The 24826-nt window shown below is 38.3% G+C and overlaps 1 protein-coding gene across 3 annotated transcripts in view; it reads left to right on the top strand.

Moving 5' to 3' along the window:
• LOC108431103 (gamma-aminobutyric acid receptor subunit alpha-2) overlaps positions 1–24325 on the top strand; it is a 57117-nt gene extending 32792 nt beyond the window's left edge. For all 3 annotated transcript variants that reach the window (XM_017704037.2, XM_037540292.1, XM_017704038.2), the window contains exons 5-10: positions 1236–1456; positions 3076–3158; positions 3734–3877; positions 12660–12812; positions 19716–19918; positions 23157–24325. In XM_017704037.2, coding sequence (XP_017559526.1) covers positions 1236–1456; positions 3076–3158; positions 3734–3877; positions 12660–12812; positions 19716–19918; positions 23157–23465 — 1113 coding nt within the window. In that variant the 3' untranslated portion in view covers positions 23466–24325. The remainder of the gene's footprint in view (positions 1–1235; positions 1457–3075; positions 3159–3733; positions 3878–12659; positions 12813–19715; positions 19919–23156) is intronic.
• Positions 24326–24826: the final 501 nt, after the last annotated feature.

Consider the following 24826-nt stretch of genomic DNA (forward strand, 5'->3'; position numbering starts at 1 on the left):
CATGTAAGCATATAGGAGTCTTGTTCACTGTGCAAGGAGGGATATGAACCTCTTGGCTCTTTTGTTGAACTGTTTTGACAGCCCCCTGTCAGTGGTACATAGCTGAAGCCCTAACAGTTTAGAGAGACTGAGCAGAGCAGTTAGTGGCCCATTTAATGAGGTCTAAAGTCACTCTCCCACTTAACTATCACCTACAGAACCCCTGCAAACATCAGTCCAGATGTAGCATTGACAGCTGGGTCTAAATTTACAAACCACTGTACTAAATAGTACATTTAAAAGCGATGGCATCATTGGTGGTGTACTACTTTCACATACTATTTAGCATGAATATATGTGGTTTGAGACACGTGATGTTTTTTATATGCTACTATGTTTATTGAGACATGAAACAGTGTTTCCACCCCCATTTTCACTTTTTTCCTTTAATGACAAACCAACTTTTTCACCTCATCCAAGCATAAAAACTTGGATATTTCTCTGTTTTTCTGGTCTTTTTCTTGCTCTTTCTTTTTTGTAAGTGCAGTGTATAAAAGTGTGTTCTTTCTCTTTTGTGTCTTGCCTCACTGCCCACTAATGGCTATTCATACAAAACCTTTGTCCACCAGGTCAATATGAGACATTGCAGCTAAAATTAGTCTGCCAAAGCCGTCCATGTGAAAGCAGAATGGTGTTGGAAACACTATCACACCTTAGCAAAAAACTAATAAGACTAATAAGGTTCTTAGCATTATGAGGTGAGGGAGATGAACAGAATGTGGAAACTGGAGTCTCTCTGGTGCACTAGTGTGTAATCAAATGGCCCAATGAGACATTCAAGACTGCTAGGTGGCCAGCAATTTGAAAAGATGTAGTGGTGACTTTCATAATAAGCCTGCACAATATATTGTTTGTTAATAGCAATATTTGCCTTTCCAGTATGGATATCTCAGAAGGCTACAATGTGCAAAAGAGCACTGCGTCCAGTCACAACATTTTTACTGGGTCCGTCTTGACCAATCACAGTGTCATATGAGCTTTTCTCTGGTTGTTTTGATGCATATTCATGTAATTCATGCAGTTAAGTAAATTATTTAGGTCAGGAGGCCAAGGTTTAACAATGTCACACATAATTTCACAGTAATAGAATGAATTTCTACCTTCATCAGACAAAATGCAGAGCAGCAAGCTGTAGAGCTTGGAAGCCACTGATAATAACCTTCAGCCCTGCCTCTGTTTTCTCCTTTTTAAAACAGGAGTACACAATAGACGTGTTCTTCAGACAGAGCTGGAAGGACGAGAGATTGAAATTTGTGGGACCAATGAACATCCTGCGTCTGAACAACCTGATGGCCAGCAAAATCTGGACTCCAGACACTTTCTTTCATAACGGGAAGAAATCGGTGGCACACAACATGACCATGCCAAATAAGCTACTGCGCATTCAGGATGACGGCACATTGCTGTACACTATGAGGTACTTATCGTGCTCTTCATTTTATCATTTGCTGTGGTCAACATTCACTTTTATGTTTCATTTCCAATTGGAAGTAGGCTGATGCTCTATTCTAGTGTGAGTAGCCCTCAGTCGGAAAGACCGTACAGTAGCAGTCATATGGGTTTTTCTTCATGTAAATGCAGCTTTGAAGTTAAATATATTGTAATAGAAATACAGGACAGCTGCAGCCTAACTGATAACTTGCTAACTTATTACTGAAGGCATGATTGCTCATTCCATTAACTCATCTCTTTCCCCACTGTTTCTATTTTTTCTTTGCTCTTTTAATATTTCTGTGCTGGCTGGTTTTTGTCCCATGCCACATTCTGCTTGCTATTTGCAATACCAAAGATTATTCTTTATACATGATGGACTAGCATTAATGAATTTTCCATTTTTAATTTTGGAATACACATTAGGGACCAACTTGCAAGACCAGAGGTCCTCTAAACAGTATTTTTTTTTTTATTAGGGCTACACAAGACATGGTAATCATCATTGCGAAATTGGCCTTTGCTGTACTGATGTCACAAAAGGCTACAGTATGAAAAGAATGCTGTAATCAGACATTTTCACCAATCACAATTCCAGTTTCTCTGGGTGTTTTGATGAATGAAGGTCTTCATGTAATCCAACAAAAGTAAATTGTTTTGGAAGGAAGTTGATCTTTAATCATGTTCTGATTAGTTTACTTGTGTTTTTAATATATGCAGTCATTTACAGACGTTTGAACAACCATTGAGAATTTTTTTTTATTTATTCACAGATTTTCTAAGTGAAAATAAGGTATTACAATGCAAATTATATATGGCATACAGACAATTTCACTGCACAATTTCTTCTTTTTTTTAACTTTTAAACATTTTAGGTCTTTTTTTGTAATATATTAAATTCTGCAAATGATCAGTAACTGTGCAAAAAAACAAAAACTCCAAAACCTTTGCATACAACTGTATCAAAAGTCGTATTGCAAGTTGTATAGTAATCACAATATGTAGCAATAAAATATCAATAGTAATATTGTGTTCATGTCATGCTGCTCTCTCATGCAAAAGAACTACAAATAAGTACTGTTCTGAGGGTGGTAAAATCTGAGTGACTGCTGTGTATCTGGTGTTTTCAACAGCACCTGTATGTTAACATTAAACATCCTATGAGCTTCTTAATGGAAGAGACACAACATGACCCTAGTCCCTCTTCAGTACACTTCAGTGCTCTGAAGCAGGACAGATTGAAGTAGGCGCTCTGCATCACTCCATCAGGTTTTTCTTGCTTTGTTTTTTGTTTTGTTTTCAAAATCACTTTCCCCATTACCGGAATCTCAGAGCACAACTATGTGTTGCTGCTAAAATCAATGAGAATGTGATTTAGTGGTCAAGTGCATGTGAGAAAGAGAGAGGGGGCAGGGGAGATGAGAGAGCATAGGGATGGGGGAGGGAGGCCTTTAATTACTGGTGGAAAGCAAAGGAGAAAACAGAGGAGATTACAAGAAAATTTAAAGTGCATCACTATTTTCATGTACTAATTTTCTGTGGTGTGTGTGTGTGTGTGTGTGTGTGTGTGTGTGTGTGTGTGTGTGTGTGGTGTGTGTGTCACAGGTTAACAGTACACGCAGAGTGTCCAATGCATCTTGAGGATTTTCCCATGGATTTCCACTCTTGTCCTCTTAAATTTGGCAGCTGTGAGTACTGTGGAAAGAGCTCTTCATTAATATGTCCTTATATTGCTGTCAGGAGCTGAGCTAAGACCACCATAGCAGAATAGGGCTACTGTGTGGAAGTGAACATATTAAATCAATATATGCTCATGTTCATGTACAACTTCTTTTTGCAGCTGTTAAGTACTAAAGAGGGCAGGTTACCACTGTGACCAATATAAAGGACATTGAGATCAATATACATTGCAAAAAAGTAGACTGTTGTAAGAATTTTATAAAATATAACCTATTTCTAGACGTTTTAACTTGTTTTGGATAATTATATCTTGTCACTGTCTTATTGCATTGGCAGATAGCTGGGCCCCATTTTTTCATTAAAAATAGTGGTATCCTCAAATTTGGAGGATACAAAGTAAATGCTTTGTAGATACTTACATAATCTTTTCAAAACCTTGCAACTCATTTATGTTTGTAGATCACTTCATTAAGCTACCTGACCTTTATATTGTGTGAACACAATTTCATGATGCATGGGATAGCAATGGAGAAATTGAGAAGATACTGAACCTGTCACTCTCTGATAATAACTCTCTCCGTAGATGCGTATACAATAACGGAGGTGACGTATACTTGGACTAAGAATGCTTCAAACTCAGTTGTGGTGGAAGGGGAGAGCTCCCGATTGAACCAGTATGACTTATTGGGACAGACTGTGGGCAATGAGACCATCAAATCCAGCACTGGTGAGTCACAATCCCCCAAAAACAAGTTTTGTATTGAGCACAAGATGAAATCTTTTCAAGCGCTTAAAATCCTTAAGTTTTTTGATTTTGATAAAGTCCAACTTGGTCTACTTTGATTTCTATTTATATCTTGGTATCTTTTGTCTGTGTCTGACAAGAGATGTGAGCAGAATAGATGTGCTTTCTGGCTGTCTGGACATGCTTTGTGGCTGCTGTTTGAAATGTTTTAACAGATGACTACATGTCATTTTCTCCACTGCAATATTCTTAACGGCGTCTCTGGACGCAGCTCGGTAGTGAAGCCAGAAACACATCCTCACCACCCCCCTCTACCCTGCGCATGGTGTCCTCATGCTGTAGGCTGTAGCCACATTTCTCGCCCGCTGCCATTTAGTGGTTCAGTAAAGTGAACAGAAATGGCATGAGGCAAAAAACCCTCAACAAAGACATTCCACTTCTACTGAGCGCAGAAAAGTCCCAGCACACCACCTCACCGGCATTACCAACAAGCATGGCTAGCATTCCACTGGGAAAGAACACTCTGTCTCTATCTTTCTCCTGCTTGTAGATTCTCTCCCTTTCTGGCTGTCTTTTCCTCTCTCTCCCCTCCACTTCTTTCTTCCTCACTGTCTCTGTACTGTCCCTCTTCTTTTTGAATGAGAAGAGATGAGTCGAAGGAACTGCTGTACACAACAATGAAGGAAGCACCTACACATGTCTATACCTCTCTGCCTCAGACAGTTTGTGGACTGGAAAACAGCAGCGTGACAGAGGAGTTTGAAGAAACGGTTCACTATGTACACTTCACTGTATGCAGACATGCATACAACCTAATGCAGTTTTCAAACCTCAGAAAAACAAAGCAGATTCATTCTTAGTTTCACAATAATAACTGTATAGGCTACTATAGTATAGCCACAACAAGACATTCGTCATAGCAATAGCAGTATTTTGGCATGGTAGTTCAAATGTGTTTTTGTTGTCTTTATTAGAAGAATGAATGCAAATCGTCGTAGATCAACTTTAGAAATTAAACCTTAGGGTCCACAGCTGCTTAAGCTTTTATTCCAAAGACCTCACATTTTAGGCACAGATCACAGTGTAGATCAGTACTTCTCCCTTACATCCTCTCAGTGCTCCAGAAAGCTCCCCTTGCACCATTGTTCAAAGCACATAACGCAATACATACATTTTTAAGACGTTTTACAGTACCTTATTGTATGTTTTTGCAATCAGTGTAAGGCCACACATAATGTCCTTCGAAACCTAGCTTTATCTTTAATATTTACTTGTGCTGACAACAGGATGAATTATTAAAGCCACAAATGGAATAAAATATAGCCGCTGTATGAGGGGCTATGACTACTTCTCGTTCAAATACAGGTTTTAAATGGTAAATTCTTTTGATAGATCTGTATTGACAGCAACGTTATTTCCAGCTTCTACCATGTTGAATTAATTTTTCATCAAAGCACATCTAGTGACATTTACAAACAAACACACCTCTCGCATGTTAGCCATACTGCAGACTACGCCAGTATTCATAGGGGGAATCATGGATAAGTCAATGAGGAGCGAACTACCAAAAGGAATAGCAAAGTGGAAAGCTAGTATTAATTGCTGGTACTTATTTTATATCCATCATTTTATATTACTAGTCAAATTTTGTTTTTTATTCATATTGCTCTTCTATTATTATTTTTAATATCTGGAGGATTAATATAAGGAGGATTCCTCTTTTGGGTCCTAATTCATTTCAAGGCTTCATCTTTTCTTAGGGAGTTTTCCCTTGCCGCTGTCACTCATCTGTGGCTTGAGCTTGGATCTTCTCTGAAGCTGCTTTGTGACAATCGCCATTGTAAAAAGCTCTGTATGAATAAACAAATAAGTAAATAAAGCTAGCCTTTACCTTCCCACCCTGGTTTAAAAAATATACCAGGTAGACCTAGCAATTACACACGACTAAGCTGATTAGTATAATTGGGTAATAATTGCTCTCTCACTGAGAACTGAAAACTGCATTCATGTGAACCCTGCATTCACACGAGGGAAAAGAATGGTATTGAATTACTGAAAGTAATAAAAAGCTTATTTTTTTACACTCATAAAGCTAAAACAAAGTGAACTGCTTCTTAAACAGAGTTCTATCTTCAGGGTCAAATTTGGGGACTAAAGACAAATTTGATTAATTGTGATTATCTACAAAAAAATGCAGTTTAACGTGTTTTACTATTTTAAATGTTTGACAGCCCTAGGATTTACACATTTTCTTTTTGCTGTTGTTTCACTTGGGATTTTGATTTGAAGTAAGTTAGAGAAGTTTTATTTCTTCTGGGTTCTGACAAGAGAATAATAAGAATAGATGGTGTTGCCAGTAGATATTTTGAGAACAATGAATATAAATTGTAAATTTCTGTACACAGTGAAACACCATCCCGCAACGCTGTAAGTGATTTAGAGACAAATACATTGTGTATGCTGATGTCTTAAATGTCTAGCAGTGGCAGATCGATGATCAAGTTGATTGAGCTGTAGCAGCCTGTGAGCCTCCAGGGACAGTGAAGCACACGCTCAATACACACATCTTCTGAAATGTAGCACAAATTTGACTGCCACTGGATGAGGCTCTGTAAAGGTCATCCTGATCCTATAGTTCTGGTGACCTCTGGCCTTTTTCATCATGTGGTTGTCAAGGTAACGTAGAAATGAGCTGACCTAGTGGGGGTCTGAATTTGTCAGGCTATGGTGCTGAAGATAAGTGTGGCTCTTTTATGTCCCCATGGGCAGAAGTCTCAGGCTGGTAATGGAGGTGTCCTAAGGGAATCAGCCATTAATGCCTTCTTTTAAGGACTGTTCTGTCAGCCCACCAAGTAAAAGTAAGGATGTGTGCACACAACTAAAGCGTTTTCTAGTCTGGAATTTTTAGTCTAAATCCAAATACAGCCCAAGGCTTGTAGGTAACCGATTCATCCCAAAGATGTTGAGTGGGGTTGAGATCAGGGCTCTGTACTGTTCCTCCACACCAAACTCATCAGTCCATATTTTTTATAGATCTTGCTTTGTTCGCAGGGCACAGTCATAGTGGAACAAGAAAGGTCGTTCCATAAACTCTTGGCAAAAGTTAAAAATATTAATGTTAAAAATGTTTAAAATGTTGTTGTAAGTTGTGGCATTAACATTACATTTCAGTGCAACTAAGGAGCCATGCCCAAATTCCAAACACTAAAAAAACAAAAACAAAGAAAAACACTCAGCCTTATGTGCAGATGCTTGGCCATGGAATCCTATTTAATGGTTCTCCCAACACATAGTTCTTGTGCTGATGTTGCTTCCAGGGGATGTTAGATTGTATGATGTTAGATTAAACCCTTAAATGGCCAGGACCCACTGGCAGGCCCAGAGTTTTATTACGTACTTCTATAGTCTAAGAACAGTTCGGCCAGTTTACATTGAAGTCCATGTAGTTACTGAATAATCTCTTATAAGTCTTAGTATGTATTAAGCCTGGGGTTTTAAGGGGTTAATAATTCACTATAACAGTCTCAGTATGGCGTCTAGCAGCAAATCTGGGTCATCAGGTACACTTGAATGCATATACTTTATCTGGAGGGCTATTTAAGGAGGCACTGGCTCTAAAACACTTAAGGACATATTTTCTACATTTAAGTAGTAATCTGAAGAATGAAGAAATTATTCTAAGTGCATTTCACATGCAAACATGAGTCTGGCTTTAAAAGCTAGTCAACTGTGTTTACCCACATAGTACCCAGATGCACAGAAGATATACAATATTCACAAAACTACAGGCAACGCAAATGAATCAAGGCAATTATTGTCCCTGAAAGCGTTTGAGTAAACTGAACTAATCAGGTTTTATAGTTCATAGTGGAGTGTGCCAGATGATGTTTTATTTATAGCACCCTCCACTCACATAATTGCATGGAAAGATGATTACTGGATCCATAATAAATGCATGACTGCATCTAAGTCACATGTTCTTGTTCATTGTGAATTCCCTTGTCCTGTGCCTGCCTTCCTTGCTCTCTGAGTCTTGTTGCTCCTTCATGTCTTGCTTTGGGGGAAGCATTCATCATTTTGGCGTAATTGGTGGCTTGACTCATACTTTTATCAAAGAAACTGTGTGCCACGTTTCTGCAGTGCCACCCTGCTCAACGATGACACATCTGCATTTCAAATAACGATTGCCATGGTGATGGTCCTGCAGTTGGTTGGAGAAAAGAGCTGCTCATGATCGCTCATAGCAATTAGGAGGCTAGATCTTTGTCCTCGTTTGGAACACATGCAGAGAGAGAGAGGGGGTGTGTTTGTGTATTTGTAGAGGTGTGCTTTATGTGTGCTCTGTATAAAGTTGCCCAAGTCTGTGATGTCCTAGGCATCTGTTGTTTATTGCAAGTCGCATAGCAAGTCAGATAAATAAAGCCTCCCAAACTAGACCGGTCAAACTGCAATAATAGCACTTACTTATTTGAATAATGCATTATGATTAATCATATTGTTTGGTGTCGTTAGTCACTATTAATTGCTTTTGTTTAATTGCTCAAATTCTTACAAAATCTTACTTTTTTCATTTAAAAAGCAGTGCATTTTGTTATATATGAACAAAAAAATATAGAGACAAAAAAAAGAGCAACACTGGTTCAATTGCTTGTTAACACAAATAGCTAATCAGCCAATCACACGGCCGCAACTCACTGCATTTAGGCATGTAGAGGTGGTCAAGACAAATTGCTGAAGTGCAAACCGAGCATCAGAATGGAGAAGAAAGGTGAATAAGTGACTTTGAACGTGGCGTGGATGTTAGTGCCAGACGGGCTGGTCTGAGTATTTCATAAACTGCTGATCTACTGGGATTTTCACACACAACCATCTCTAGGGTTTACAGAGAAAGGTCAGAAAAAAAGTGAGCGGCAGTTGTGTGGACGAAAATGCCTTGTTGATGTAAGAGGTCAGAGGAGAATGGGCAGACTGGTTCGAAATGATAGAAAGGCAACATTAACATTAACTCAAATAACCAACCAAAATGTCTGAGGAATGTTTCACCTTGCTGAACGTATGCCACGAAAAAAAGCAGTTCTGAGGGCAAAAAGGGGTCCAACCTTTTACTAGCAAGGTGTACCTAATAAAGTGGCCAGTGAGTGTATATGTTATATATCAGTGGTGAACCATGACTATTACAACCAGGCCTTCAAATTGGGCCATGAATGTAAAACCTCAGTAAAAGAATCAGGAAAAATGCACCTCAACGATAATGCTAACATCTACTAGTGTCCCTACAGGATTGTAGTAATCTGTTCATGCTAAGTGATTTGCATAAACACCTTCTGACTAGACTGAAGTAAGCTTCTTATTTGAATTTTCCATTCCATTAAGCGGTGAAGCAGTTGTAATTCATTGCATTTAGGCACCAGAATGTAACTTTTCCATTTAAAATGGAAATTGAAGGGAAAATTTGAATGATTACAAAAATCCTCTTGGAAAGTTCTAGATTAAACACAGACGTTTGAAGACAGTCCATGGTTTGCTTGAAGCTTGTAACAGACATATTAGCATATATTTTACCTAGCAATTTCAAAGTGAGTCGGTTGAGAGATCTGGTCCGTTAATTAAGCTGCTACTTCAATTCAGTCAGTGAAATTTCTGGGACTTCCAGAAGGTGTAGATCATTTTCTTTCATGACATTGGTCCCACTTATTGGAAATCAAAACATGATTGTTTGATTCCTCTGTCATTTTGTAATTATGCTGATTGTTAAACTAATGTGCTAGGATTCTCTTCAGCCCCTGAACCTCCCAGTGCAGCCCCAGTGCACCAAGGACAATCACAAGTTCACAAAAATATTTAATAAACACCTCAGACATACTGAGACATATTTGACAGACGGGGCTTTCATTTAAATAAAATGAATTAAATATGTGCTAAAACAATTCGGTGAATTTGGATGTTCACTAATGAAATAAAGTAAGCAGCAAAAGAGAGTCACATGTGGTGTAGGCATAAAAAATATTGCTTAACTGTGAAAATAAAATCCAGTACATTTGATAAAGCACTAAATATTGAGTTAAATCTGTACATACAGAAACTAAAAGAGGCACTAAGCCAGTACACAGTGTAAAATAACCATTTGTGAGGGTATTTAACATTTAACATGGACCATTCTTCAAAACTGATTCAAAGTCAGAGCTAAAAACACATTTCAGACTTAACTAGCTTGGACTTTATACTAAAATCATTTTCTTTGAGTAAATCTTTATCTTCACATGCTTATTTTATTAAAATAAATGACTGAACTTTCCATTTTGTCACTATCAAAACAATGATATTACTAGTGCTTAGGGTTTGGAACAGCCACTTCCCAAAAGAAAGTATGCTATAAATGATGATTTTGTATATATTTAGCTTATTGCTGTCACAATTAATGCATTAGGTTTAAATAAATCATAAATATCTATAGTCTGAATAATGCATATGTTTTTGGATTTTTTTTTTTTTTTTTTTTTTACTGTGGAGCCATTGAACTAATTCATTACAAAGGTTCATATAAACAGAATTGCCAGTTCAATATGTTTACAATATAGGTGCAGTTTGTATGTATAGCCCACAATTTATCAGCCCCCTCTACTCTGCCAGGAATGGGAAAGGAAGAGTTATAGGACCATTGCTGAGCAGCTATTATTTATGTGGTGAACCATACTCAGCACACCAGGGACAGCAACATGACAGAGGCATGTCAGGGGATGTTGTGTTGTTTTAAACACATCATTGTCACTGCTGAGATGAAAACAGTCTGCCAGCTGAAAATATCCAGCCAAAAGTGATTGTGTGGTCTGAAGCCGACCACTAAGAAAGGACAAGGATTACTAGCACAAATTGTGTATGGGTAAAATATGAGCTATGATCTCTTAATGTACATCTGTACAACAAGATATTTCAAATAAAGCAGCCAGAAAGAGTGCACAATGTGTAGAATCCTCAGTAATGCTGCTGGGCCTGACATAACAGTGCAACACGTATTACAGTCATGTTGAGTGGAATCACAATATAACTAGCTATATATTCATGGCTTGGTGCCATATTAACGCTTTTGTTTCTGGCTGGCTGTTTCTGTCCCAATATTCGAGCGAATGCTTTCTTTTACTGGTTTGGTGCCAGCCCTAGTGACCTCGTCCTGTTCAAATTTCATCTTCAAGCCATAATTACAATCTTCACGCTACGCAGACAGTGGCCTTAAGCTGTTCCACATACACTACACGATCTCTCCTTCCCTTTTCTGTCTCTCACTCTTCTGTGTCACTCTTTCTATCTCTCTCGCTCTCACTCACACACTCGCACTTCATCCTCCTCCTTATCCGCCGTGCACACAGGCGTGGGGAGAGGCATGGCAAATTGAATTAAGGAGATAGAGAGCACCACAGGGCACTAAGAGTACACGAGCTCATTTGAGTCAAATTCTTCCATGCTAAACTTACGCGCCAGTCCAGCCCTGCACACTTCCGTGAGGGGCAAACGGAGGCAGTGAGTGTAGAGTGTGCACTCTGACAAAAGAGGGGAGAGTGTGTCTTAGAGGATTAGATCGGGGTAAAATCCCTTTTCTGTTTGCTCACCCCATAGAAAGAGAGGAGTTTCCCTCTCTGCCAAGTGACAGCATCAAGGCATCCTCCACCAAGCGCAAAGAATCCAGATACATTTCTCTCTTCTGTTGCCATGGGCAACACACATCTTGCTCACACTCTCTCTCCTTCTGTCTTGTGGACAGTTTTCTGTGAGAGATCCTCTCTTCCAACCCAGGCAGCGTGCCATGTTGCTGTAGCTCACAGAGCTATTGAGACGCGCAAATTACACCGGGCTAATGTGTTAACCACTTCATGCCATTGTCACACTGATTCTCCGACTTCACCCCATTGTCTCCTCGCAGGCTATTTAGTTACCGGCTCTGAATCTGTGCTGACTTGATGCTTTTGAAATTTGGTTTAATGGAGAGTGTTCTTCTTATACAAGAGAAAATGTGGTGATGTCTAGGCTAAGACAGAAAAAAGAACAAAAGGTAGAGGTAGAGTGGCACTGCTAGAGGAAATTATAACCAATCTGAAAAAAAAGTTTTTGTGCCCAAATATGACACGAGTTTCTCCAGTGAAGAGTTTAACAGACATTTTGCACAATCCACATTTCGTGTCTTATTTTTCTCAATATGTTAAATTCAGCAAGTAAACTAAATACTAAAAGTAATAAAACCAAAACTAACTAAACATGGTTTAGTGCACATAAATTGCGCATAAAATGATCAAACGAATAAAGTTTATTAAAATATGTAGCTTCACTGATACTTAGCCCAATGGTAAGAGAGGTGAGCCATCAACTGGAAGATTATGGGTTCAGACCCCAGGTTTGGCTGAGTATACTTGCTTGTGCCCAGTCAGTTCTGGGAGGTATGAAATGCTCTTGGGCAAGGCACTTAACCCTCTGCTGCCGCAGGGGTTGCTGCTCTGCTTTTGATGTTGTTTTGCTCCAAGCCTGAGCATAGTTAATCAGCAAAATGACATTTCCCTTGTAGAGTCATTACAGTACACAATAAATGAAATCATTTTTTACATTCAATGTTTCATAAATAGCCAAAGATGGGGAATATCATACCTGACCAGAAAAGCAGCATATTCTGATCAGTTTTTCTCACGCTTACTTTGTCATAGTGATGTGTGATTGGAACCATTCACAGTATTCTTAGCCTTCTTTACTATCTAAGACCCTTCTCTCCTTCTCCTTCCAGGCGAGTACACAGTGATGACGGCTCACTTCCATCTGAAGAGAAAGATTGGTTATTTTGTGATTCAGACATACCTGCCATGCATCATGACAGTCATCCTGTCTCAGGTGTCCTTTTGGCTCAACCGGGAATCCGTGCCTGCCAGGACTGTATTTGGTGAGTCCTAGAAATTATTCTTAGGCTTGCGTAACTCTCAAAGCTGTGTATACGTTGTTATACATATACATATTGTTATACATTTGAACACAGCAGCTGCCCTACATTATGCGAAAATGTCATGATGAATGGACCAATAAAAATGCTCTACAATTGCTTAGAATAAAATCTGTTTACCATGATTTACATTTGAAGTAAAGAACATTTTTGCCCTCTCGTTTAAAGTTACCATTTTGCAGATGCGGCAATATCTTTTATTTTCAGAACTTAAACCATCTGCCGCAGTCTATTCCACTTGGCCTTATACAATATTCACATTTTTGCATTTTATTTATATATGCAGAACTATGTAAATGTTTTGGGCACCTGATGAAATTAGAATTTAAAATGTATATGAACAGGAAGCATGTATTTGCTAAGAATCCACTGATATTAACCTGGCACAGGTTAATTCTCAGATTACAATATTCCTGAACAACTCCACCGCTCTCTGTTTTGTCACTAGTCTACACCAGTACCCCACACTCTTTATCATGTGAGGATATATTTTAATATTGCTTGGTTAAAATGCACTTAAACCAACATTGCATGATTCTTTATCATGTTCTCTTGTTTTCCCAGCATGCCCATTCCACGCAATAAATAGGCAGTATGGAAATGAGCGCATCCTCAGAACGGCTCACTAAATCTGTCAGAAGGTGGCATGTGTCGCTGATAAATGTGTCACACTTGGTTTATGATTTATGATGGCTTTTATAGCTGAAGGTTATATACTGCTGCGCGCTTGTGATCCCTGCTTACGACAAAAATCAATGGCAATTAATCTTTGATGACACTGGAAGGAATTGTAGATGTAGGGGCTTGGCTGAGGAAGAATTTTAAGACCTTGAATTTGAAATCTTTGTGGTGTAAACATTATAAAGTGGTGTAATTACCAGCAATGCGGGCGGGGCGATGGCACTGGGGCCCATAGCGTGGAATGGGCTTATGGCAACCAAGGCCTGTAAGGTCTTTAGATCCCTTACATTGCTACTTATGTAACTGTATCCCCATGACCCCTGGGTAGATTTAATAATATACTGTAACCAGGCTACATTACAGCACCAACTTGGTTAAGGCGTCATATCTTTAAGTAAGAAAGAAAATTATGTGTTCTGTAACATTGTTTACATTTCTATTCATCAATCTAATATTTATTAGAGCGCCACCTTGGCTGGGACATAGCAATACTGAGCAAGAAAGCAAACACTGCTTTTTCGAAATACTAAAAGTAGTTTATATTTGGGGGACCCACCTTAAAATCACAGTTACACCACTATGGAAACTGAAAAATAAGCCAAAAATACTTAATCAACTTTTTTGCTGAAGTATTTGCAAGTATTCCCAAGTCTCTTGCTCCAGGCTGAGGCCTTTAGCTGGGAAAATATCAGAATTAATGAGAATTTTGGAAGGAATTATATGGCTCAGGTAAAGAACTCTATCTGGTTACCATGGAGATTCCCTCAGCTTTATGCTATTAAGCAGGTAATGTCCAGGAGTTGAGGCTCTCTCTCTCCCTCCCTCCCCTGCCTCTCTGTCTTTCACCCTCTTCTTTTTTCTCCACCTGTCCTTTTTTTTGCCTTTTCCTTCACTCTAGTCTCTACACTTTCTGCCCAAAGCTGTTCTGGCAGTTGTCCAGTTTGCTCTCTCTCTCTCGCTCTCTCTCATCTGATCTGCTGTCCCCGCACTTCAGTGATAGACTCCCCTCCAGATTTTTACTGTCTGCAGTTATTCAGAGCTAATGCTCAGCCAGCCTAGGTGAACGGCAGCCAGCTTCAGAGGAGTGAAAACCTCACGTTGGGCTCTGGAACTAATATCCATCCACAAGCCTGTTACTCTTGCCTTCCATCTGAAATCTGGGTCACGTTTTGTGTGATTCACCTGTTTTACAACTCTCATGTAACATCTGTAAAGCATGGCTAGTGATGGCATAGATCCCAAATATGGATATTTACTATCATTGCAAAGTTTGGAATCAATTGCCTTATTAATCGTTAGTTTATTCATGAACAATGTATACAGCGTAGATTTAAACATCAAAAACAGGAAACCAGAAGGGGTTCAGATGTTTTATTTAATATGTCGAGTTGTTGTGGGAACAATATGTTTATAATGAGAATTAATATGCATGATTCATATAGTTTTATTACACAATACACAGTGCAGTGTCACTTCGGATCATTGAAGATGGAATGTCCTGATGATTAGGCCAACATTTAGACACTTTGAGACTTCTTTTGGGAACCCTTTGATAACCACTTTGCAAAACAGACATTCTGGATCTTAATTTTATTCCAACTTCATTATAGATGTTCTACAGCTTCATCTCATTAATTATGGAATGATCCATGGTGGTCATTTTGGACACATTTCAAATTTCTTTATTTTTTTCAGCTTCCTACAGCTTCCTACTAATTCCTACACTTTATGTATATGCAAGAAAATCTGTTTTGTATTATTGAATGTAGCAGATATGAAGAGAGCACCTTTGTTTTGCTAATGTATGAGGATATCCATTGCAGGTAGTGCACATGTGGTTAGAGTACAGAACTGGTGAACCTCTGGCTGTTAATCTTATATGATAATCATGAATCTCAGTGTTTCATTTTTGATGATGTTGCAGCTGGTCTGTGCATATGTTAGAAAGGTCTTGAAATGTGGAGCAGCTCAGATGTGAGTCAGACTGGCCATATGAAAGCCAGGAGAGAACGCCATCTCCCTTTAGCTATATGGTACAAGGCCAAATAGTTGTTCACTGTGACTAATGCATGTTGTCTGGTGCAGGTTATTTTCTGTGTGTGTGTGTGTGTGTGTGTGTGTGTGTGTGTGTGTGTGTGTGTGTGTGTGAGAGAGAGAGAGAGAGAGAGAGAGAGAGAGAGAGAGAGAGACAGAAAGAGAGACAGAGAGAATGTTTGCTTTAGAAGGCTTTTAAATTGTATGGATGAGTGCTTTTAGGTAATTATTTTTAGAGTACTGTGACAGAAATCGGATTGGTGAAATGTTTGTTGTGTCTTGTGTAGCATGTGAAAATGAGACATGTAAAGGATTTAGTGTGTTTGTGTGTGTGTTGTGCCAATACTGTGAACTGTCTTGTTACATGAAACTGTATTTTATAGTAATGCTGAACTTTATTGTGTTTTGATGGCTTATTTGTTAATGTGTTGCTGTTTGACATCCCTGACAGTCTTCTTTTGCAGGTCAGTCCCCTTTCTAACACATTTAAATGTCTGATAATGGAGAAGCATCCCAGAAGCATGAAGTATGGGAATACTTTATTTTAATGTTCGTATTAAGCCTTAGCAAGTGAGCAGCTGGTTATACACTGGCTGCTTGTTGCTACTTCATTAAGCAATAACTAAGGTGTATTATGTACAATCATTTGAACCATTCAAGCAAAGATAGTACAAGTGTCAACCTTGCATTGCATTAGCTAATGGTATTAGAAATGTTATATATTTGGTGCAAACTGACTGCCCTGTGATGGACTGGCGACCTGGGAGCAGCAACTTAGAATGTGTGTGTGTGTGTGTGTGTGTGTGTGTGTGTGTGTGTGTGTGTGTGTGTGTGTGTGTGTGTGTGTGTGTGTGTGTGTGTGTGTGTGTGTGTGTGTGTGTGTGTGTGTGTGTGTGTATTTGGTGCAAACTGAGAGTTTGTCACCCCTGGATATCAAATGTTTATGTCAGAATATAATCCTTTATAAATTTGCACTGTGGACTTAAACACCTAAAAAAATCTACTTTACTAGTCATTCAGTGACTATTGAGAACCCTCAGTAGGGTTGAGGCATATACACAATATATTTCTCTCTCTCTGTCTGATTCTCTCTCTTTATACTTTATACTCTCTTATATACCCTTTCCAAATTATATTAACCAAAATATCTGCAGACTACTGATAATGGCCATTCTGCCACAAGAATAGAAATTGACTATGAAATTTTAAGTAGTATGATGAAATAAAATATTTAACTTGTAACTCTATCATCAGATTAACCAGGACGCTGTTGGCGCTCTTTGAGTGAAATGTTATGACTGTGTTGAGCTGCTAGTGAGCAACGAGGGGTGATACTGTGCAGGTAAATTTTTCGTTTATCAAGGTACATACAATGTAAACGTACCTTCAAATGTACAACAGTAGTTTAAGGTCCCAGTTTGGACCTTAAATAAGTTTTTCCTAAGGAAAAAAGTATTCATTTGTTTGTTTTCCTAACCTAATGTTTTAAAACAGAACAATAAAATAAAAAGCCTGGAGTGAAGACGGGATGTGTGATGTCGGTACGGCTAAAAATACAATTTCAATGGAATGTAGTGCAATTCTATTTGCTAATTAAAGGTACTAAAGGCTAATTAAAGGTACTAAAGATGTACTCTTAAGAGTACCACCCCAGTGACAGAAGAGGTATACTGAGGTATACTATAAGAGGTATACTATATTTCTTTTCTCAGATTGTGCTGTGAAAACAATTCACACATTCTCCACAAAGACAGCCATGCTGAGATAAAACAAACAGGACACCCACAGCCTTCTTGATGTCAAAAGCTGTGCTTCAAAATAGCACATGACTTGTTAGCTCACCTATGAAGACGCCTCCTTATATAGAATAAGTTGGACATAAATATTATTATTGTACGCAGAAGAAGCAGAGGCACAAATAATTCTTCTGAATCCAGTATGTTATGACTCAGAGAGCGTGCGTTTTGAACTGTTAAGGGAATTCTGCTCAGGAAGAATCTGAACCTTTGAGATTGTCTGGCTCATCTCTAACATCACTACAATTAAACATTTTACAGAGCACCTTTATTAGTGTATTGCACATCATAGACTTTTGCACATCATTTCTTGATTTGATGACATCCAACCAGTGCTTTGCTGAGACAATCTGATAAGACTAACTAGCCAAGTATTACGGTGGCCAACAAGACCCAATGCACTGCAAAATAAAACTTCCATCAAAATGACTATATAACACATGCAACTTTAGAAATGCTGCAAAATGCTGTAGAGTGTAACTGTAAAATGTGAAACCGCAATAAGAAATACGACTGACAACTAACATAAAGATTTGACACGTCAGACAGCTGACCAACCAACCATGAAGTTATTAGAATGTGAGTCTCCATGGTTTTCTCTGTGGTTTCCTTTCTTGGAGTTTATCTGATATTCCATCACAGGTATCCCATCCCCTTTGAGAGTCTTCCAGAAACAGTTCAGTTTGTACTGTGACTGGCTTTGAAGCGTTTCTGAAGTTGCATGTGTTTTCTGTATTTGCAGCACATTTGTGAGATGAAGCACATATGTAATCACATTGATGAAAGCATTGGCTGAGTTTGCGTCTCAAAATGGCTGAGTTTGAGTCTCAAAATGATTCATACGTCCTAGTTAGTCCTTTAAAAAAAGTCATAAGAAGCAGCCAGTTTAGTAGCAGGTACTGGCCTTATAAAGGCACTATAATGTTTAACTAAAATAAAGTATTGCAGAAAGGATTCCCAGAGTGTGAAATAATGACCCATCATGATTCTTAATGACCCATCATCATGATCATGAAAGACAAAAAACTTTAAAAAGAATACCCTTGGCAGAAAAACCTGGAAAAAAATGAGAAGATAACATCCATCCCTTATTCATTAGTAGTCACTCCAGTCTTTTTCTTTTTCTGTCACAGAAGGCTGTCTCTTGCTTAGAGCTAAACAGTGTCAGATCCCTTTTGGCCTGAGTCTTCCGGATCCTGAAGCTTAGCACTGTGTTGTACGTTCCCCATCATCAATATGAATGAGGCGATTAGACATTTGAGCGCTTCAGCAAACAAATCACCTGATGTGTGTGCAATCACATTTTATTATGACTGCCCTCTCCCTCATTCACAGCCAGCCCCCATGCCCTCCCAGCCTATCCATTTTAATGCTGTGCTGTTTCATTACCTGCACCCATATGGCATTTTTGGCCTTCAACTCAACTGTAGCCACTGTTTGCTATTCTTAGGGTCAGAGTGGCATGACCCTTTGATGGCCCTCATGTTATTGCTGCATTTCTACCAAATGAGCGGAAGCTATAGCTGCGTCCATCTCCTTCACTACCAATGCATTGCAGAGAGCTGGATGCCATTTCAAATTAATGGGAGGTGTTGTTGTTTATTAGGCTTAGTGAGGAAAACCTTGGGCTCTATGTGTGTGTCAGAAGCTTATGTCATTCTAAACTAGGATCAGAAGCCAGAGGTGTTCCTTTACCCCATATATGCTTCTTTTTGGAATCCCTTGATGATGTCACTGGCCTTCTGATCAGCGCAGTGCAAGCTGGGAGGTGTGAAAGTGCCAGAGGGTCTTCATTAAGCTTTGTGTTTAGTCTTTGCCCTGCTAAAAATACAGCCTTTTCCATTTATTATTCTTCACAGCTAGAGCAAAAAGTAGGCCAGAGAGATTCAACACACTTTGGCTAGTTTTCCAGACACAGTCTAAATATACATTACATTTTGCTGCTAAATGCTGGTTTACGGGTCTGAGAGAGACAGGAAAATTAGAGAGAATGAGGAAATGAGGTTCAGTGATGCATTAAGGCCCGCTATGTTGCCTTTTTTATAGACGCTTAGAAGTCTGAAACAATAGGTCTGGGACAGAGGATATTTTCCATTTTTATCTCGGAGAATGCTGCTGTTGTTTACTGAACTGCTAATTTGCATTGCAGAATCCAGCATTGTTTTTGAATAATGGAGAATCGCCCATTCATTCATACATTACAATTATTTCATTACTCGTCTCTATTGTAATAATCTAGATTTTGATTTTTGATTCAGCTTCTTGGTTTTCTCAGTTATAATCTGGTATTTACATTTGATCTTTCTCTCTCTCTCCATGTCTTTATCTTCTTCAGGTGTGACCACTGTGCTCACCATGACCACTCTGAGTATCAGTGCCCGTAACTCCTTACCTAAAGTGGCCTATGCTACGGCTATGGACTGGTTCATTGCAGTGTGCTACGCCTTTGTCTTCTCCGCCCTCATCGAATTTGCTACTGTCAACTACTTCACCAAGCGTGGCTGGGCCTGGGACGGCAAGAGTGTGGTCAATGACAAGGTAATGAGCACAAGTAATTACCCAGAGGCTTTCTCCTATATGAGAGGGGTAATTTGTTGATCTGATTGATTGGCATGCCAGACAGTTCATTATGTTTTAGAGCGATGTGATGCCAGCAGGCAGGTCATCAGGTAATGTCAAGGGTTTCAATATTAAGAGCCTTAACAACCTACAGAAGCATTTGTAAAGCTGTAGTTTTTTTATTGTCCTTGACATACTTGATTTTTTTTTTCTAAGTTAAAAAGTCAAAAAGTCTTACATTTTCATCTGTACTTCCATTTGAAGCCCATACATTTCCACCAGTATTAGAACAAAAAAAAGGTTTACATAAAGAAGTAAGCACAAAAAACTATTAGTCTTGAGTCCAGATTACCCATTCATACATGAAACATAATACTACACTGAAAAATAAATTAAACAACAATTTCACTGAAAAATAAACATTTAAAGTCATATGCAGCACAGGGCGGATTGTTAATGTCATGTGGGCAGGTACAGGACAACATGTAGAGAAATCTCCTAAATTATAGATTACCCAAATTAATATTATAACAATCACTTAGTAATTAGCATGCACAAATTATAACAGGAAAATATCAAAAATTAATAAACTCATTTTAAGTAGTTGTGAAGCAACCATTACTTTCTTCTGAGCTACACAAAAGATGGCCTTCACACAGTCAGATAGCCACATATGTAGAAAGGGCTCTTAATAAAGGCAAATACACAAAAATAAATCTGACTAAAGGCAAGTTGGACATGTGGCTATCATTTTCAGTCATGACTAGTGCAAATGGAAACCAGCTACGTGGGACTGTGGACGGGAGCAGAATAAACCTTTAGGTTGTAGGCGGGAGTGGGACAAATGGTGCAGGAAGAAATTTAGCAGGGACTAAAAATCAGGTCTAGCACAGACCTATAGTATGAACAGCTCTGGTCAAATTACATGTTTTGTTGATTTTCTAAGTAAAAGTAAGGGTAACCCTTTCTTTGACAGTCCCCAACACATCCAACTTCAGTTTGGCATACTACATATAAAATCTGCAAATAAATTCAATGCCTTGCTTTTTTTCAGCCTGACAAATTCCATATTTACATATTATTTGTTTCATAGACTTTTTTTGTTATGATTCACTACCAACCCTCTTGCACCTCATCTGTTTTTCGTTTTGAATGGTTCATATTCCCATAATCTATGTGGTAATATATTTTTTTTAACTTATCACATTTTGTATGGAAACGTATTAAATGCTTCTGCCAGAGTTTGAGCTGTTGTGATGTTATCATGGATTAATCAGTTATGATTTTATCATGGAGTTCTGGTGACTTCAACCTTCCCATAAATATTATCCTGTATTCATTTCTTCAGGTCAGTTTACTAATCAGGTTAAACCACCTATAATTAACTCTGATTGTAGCGTTACTACTCAAGTCTATGGGCCAAGTCTGTTTATGTAAACCTAATTGGTTTACATAAAGCAAATGAGTTTGGAAAGATCTGTGCACTGATCCAATTCAGTTTCCTCATAGAATTTACTGCGCATCATGCACCATTTAGACTGAAATGCTGTCTGGCTACATACTAAGTTCTTGTATATATACTATATTACTATAGTATAAATATATTCATTCATTCAGTTTGTACTTTTAAAAGACCTCTAATGCAAGTGATGGTACAAACCAATAGACCTGGTGGTACAAACCTCCTGCGAGGAGCACTTTTTTCCCAATATAATCAATTTACATCATCATCAGTCTCATTCAGAGTTTATGTGGCCTGTATACAATGTCATTGCTTATTTATGAGCATGTCTTATGCTGTAAACAATCAATGCTAAGTAAACGTCAGAAAGCCAAATGCAAGTGACAGACTTTAAATCTTGCCCATATATAAAAAGCAATGGCAAAGTCTTGCTCTTAAAGATGCATAAGCGATTGGTTTCAAAGTACCCTTTTACAATATATCTGTATATTGATGTTTATATTATACAACATCTATATACTGTTTACAAATAACATGCATCAGTGATGTGGAATTATAAACTCTTTAGAAAATGTTGTAAAGGTAGCATTTTGTTTTTAACCATGAAAACAGTTAGCAGTCCAGGCTTAAGGTGTACACACAATTGACTCTGATCGAATATTAAGCTTCATATTACACATCATTCAGTACCCCATCCGATGCATTTATAACGCAACATACCTGATTTGATTCATGAAATTAAAGTCAGTAATTAACTCTACATTGCTGACAAACTCTTAATGGTCTGTGACCTGACAGCATAGCAAAATCTCAAATTAGCTCTCTCTTAGCAACCATTGTGAATTTAGATTGCAACATTACCCTCTCCGTCAGTCTCTGCACTTTATTATTAAGTTGTTCCCATTGGCACATTCAGCAGGCGTGACATGGATGGATGTGGCTGGTAGGAGCAAGGGAAGCAGCCGTTTTTGAAGAAGCTTTCATCTGATGTGAAAGAGAACATGATTAGCTGGCTTGTCTGGAGAATGTAGATTGAGGAGCAAACAGACAGAATATTTGCCATGAAACATTGCAGTTAATGTTGGACCTCAATTGTCCAGCAGCATTTTTTTACTCCAATACAAACCACAAGCAATCTCAGCCGTCAACAGTGAACATTTTAAAATGCTTTTTATCTGTGTTCTCTTCTTCACGTCTCATTTATATTGTATTTTACCATCCAATTAACCCTCTCAGCTCTTTATTTTTATAATAAATGAGTGATTTAGAAGAAATTAGCTCATTCAAAAGTGAAAAAGGTATTGAGTCCTGTCCTGTTTTATTATTATGTCTCCTTGTTGGTTGTGCTTTTACCTTCATAAATGAGAGGATGTCCACTTTGGCTGATTGGTTATAACTGTAAAATGAAATGCAATGTTTTTTTTTTAATTGTGTGATTAGATTTTACTTCATTGACTTAATGTGTACACTTTTGTGTGCTACAAATAATGCATAACATTACTTACTGGATGACTATTAAGTATCTGGTAAGCGTTCCAACAGCAGTCACTTTTATTAGACAACCTTTGCCCAACAGCATTTGTTTATCACGATTCAGTCAACCACCCATTACCATTTCGAAATTCCAGTTATTAAGAGAAACAACATTTAGGGACTCTTCTTTACAACATTGTGTTTTGTTACTCAGTTAACCTCCCCATTTCTTTATTTTTACGCAAAGTGGATTATTAGAAGGATATCTTTTTTGCTTTCCAGAAGAAAGAGAAAGCATCAGTGATTAAGAAAAACAACGCCTATGCAGTGGCTGTGGCTAACTACGCTCCCAACATCACCAAGGACTCGGTCCTGCCCACCATTGCTAAGGGCGGAGTGGTGGACCCAGGCAAGGCCAAAACCGAGAGCAAACCAGCCGAGAATAAGAAATCCTTCAACAGCGTGAGCAAGATTGACCGCATGTCCCGCATCATGTTCCCCGTGCTCTTCGGAACCTTTAACCTGGTCTACTGGGCCACCTATTTAAACAGAGAACCCGTTATCAAAGATATGGTCCCCTCCAATCAGTAATTTCCTGTAGTAGCGCTAAAGATCCACTGATCAGGACTAAAGAGAAAGCCAAAAAACATCCAGGGACTCCATCCACTCATTCATGTACGCAAACAGTTCATAACAGATCGCCGAGCCATGGATCGTTGCAAGACGCCTCTCTTTCTCTTTCCTCTCTTTTCTACACCTTTTTCTGCAGTGCTTTTCAAAATGACATTGGCCTTTGTAAATATGTATTTATGGATCAAATAATATGCCTTGTCTCTATTTATTTATTTAATCATTTATTTATTCATTTGTTAATTTATTGGTTGTCCCTGTTTGGTTTAGCGTGTGTGTTTGTATATTCTGCTGTTGTGTGAACTTTTTCCGGTGTGTTTTGGGTTCTCCTGAAATCTGACTTTTGACCTTTTTCTGTGACCTAGACTAGAATAGTATAGTGTAAATTATATGATATAGTTTATTTATTTTGACTGTTTATTTGATGAGTTATTTGACCTATGTGTTGTAAGTGTTGCCTTTTTGTAATGGTGCTTGTTTTGATCACTACTTTTCTCAGATTAAGATCAGTAAGACATTGGCCTGCATAAACATTAATAATTATTCTAATTACAAAAAGCAATTAATTTGAGTTATTAATTAGATCTAATTTATTCATTTCAGTCTGTTAAATTAAGAATGTGAAAGCTTTGACTTTCAAACAGGCCTCAACCAGTCCACTGAACAAAATGAGTAATGAGATTTAGATCAGACTTTTATTACATTAAGGGCACAGTTAGCCTTAAATGCATTTTTATAGCTCATGCCATTTAAACTTCTTTGACAAAAAAAAAATCTTTGTCTTTTGGTTGATTTTTACAGTACTGTTCTTTACATAGACACACACACTAAATATATATATATATATATATATATATATATATATATATATATATATATATATATATATATATATATATATGTGTATGTATACATACACTTACCAAGCTGCCACTTTAAGTACGCCTGCTTGTACAGTCATTGTCCACTTTATCAGCTCCATGTGCACTTTGTAGTTCTAAAATATTTTTTTCAATGATCAGGACCCCCACAGGACCACGACAGAGCAGTTATTATTTGGGTGGTGGATCATTCTCAGCACTGCAGTGACACTGACGTGGTGGTGGCGTGTTAGTGTGTGTTGCACTGGTATGAATGAATCACACAGCAGAGCTGCTGGAGTCTTTAAATGCTTTCTCCAATCACTGTCCACTCTAGTAGACACTCCTACCTTGTTAGTCAGTAGTTAGACAGTAGTTTATCTTTTGCTGCACAGTTTGTATTGGCCACTGACTAGTCCTTCATCAGTGGTTACAGAACACTGCCCACAGGATGCCGTTGGC

Source organism: Pygocentrus nattereri, chromosome 8 (assembly GCF_015220715.1).
Source record: "Pygocentrus nattereri isolate fPygNat1 chromosome 8, fPygNat1.pri, whole genome shotgun sequence".
Taxonomy (NCBI): domain Eukaryota; kingdom Metazoa; phylum Chordata; class Actinopteri; order Characiformes; family Serrasalmidae; genus Pygocentrus; species Pygocentrus nattereri.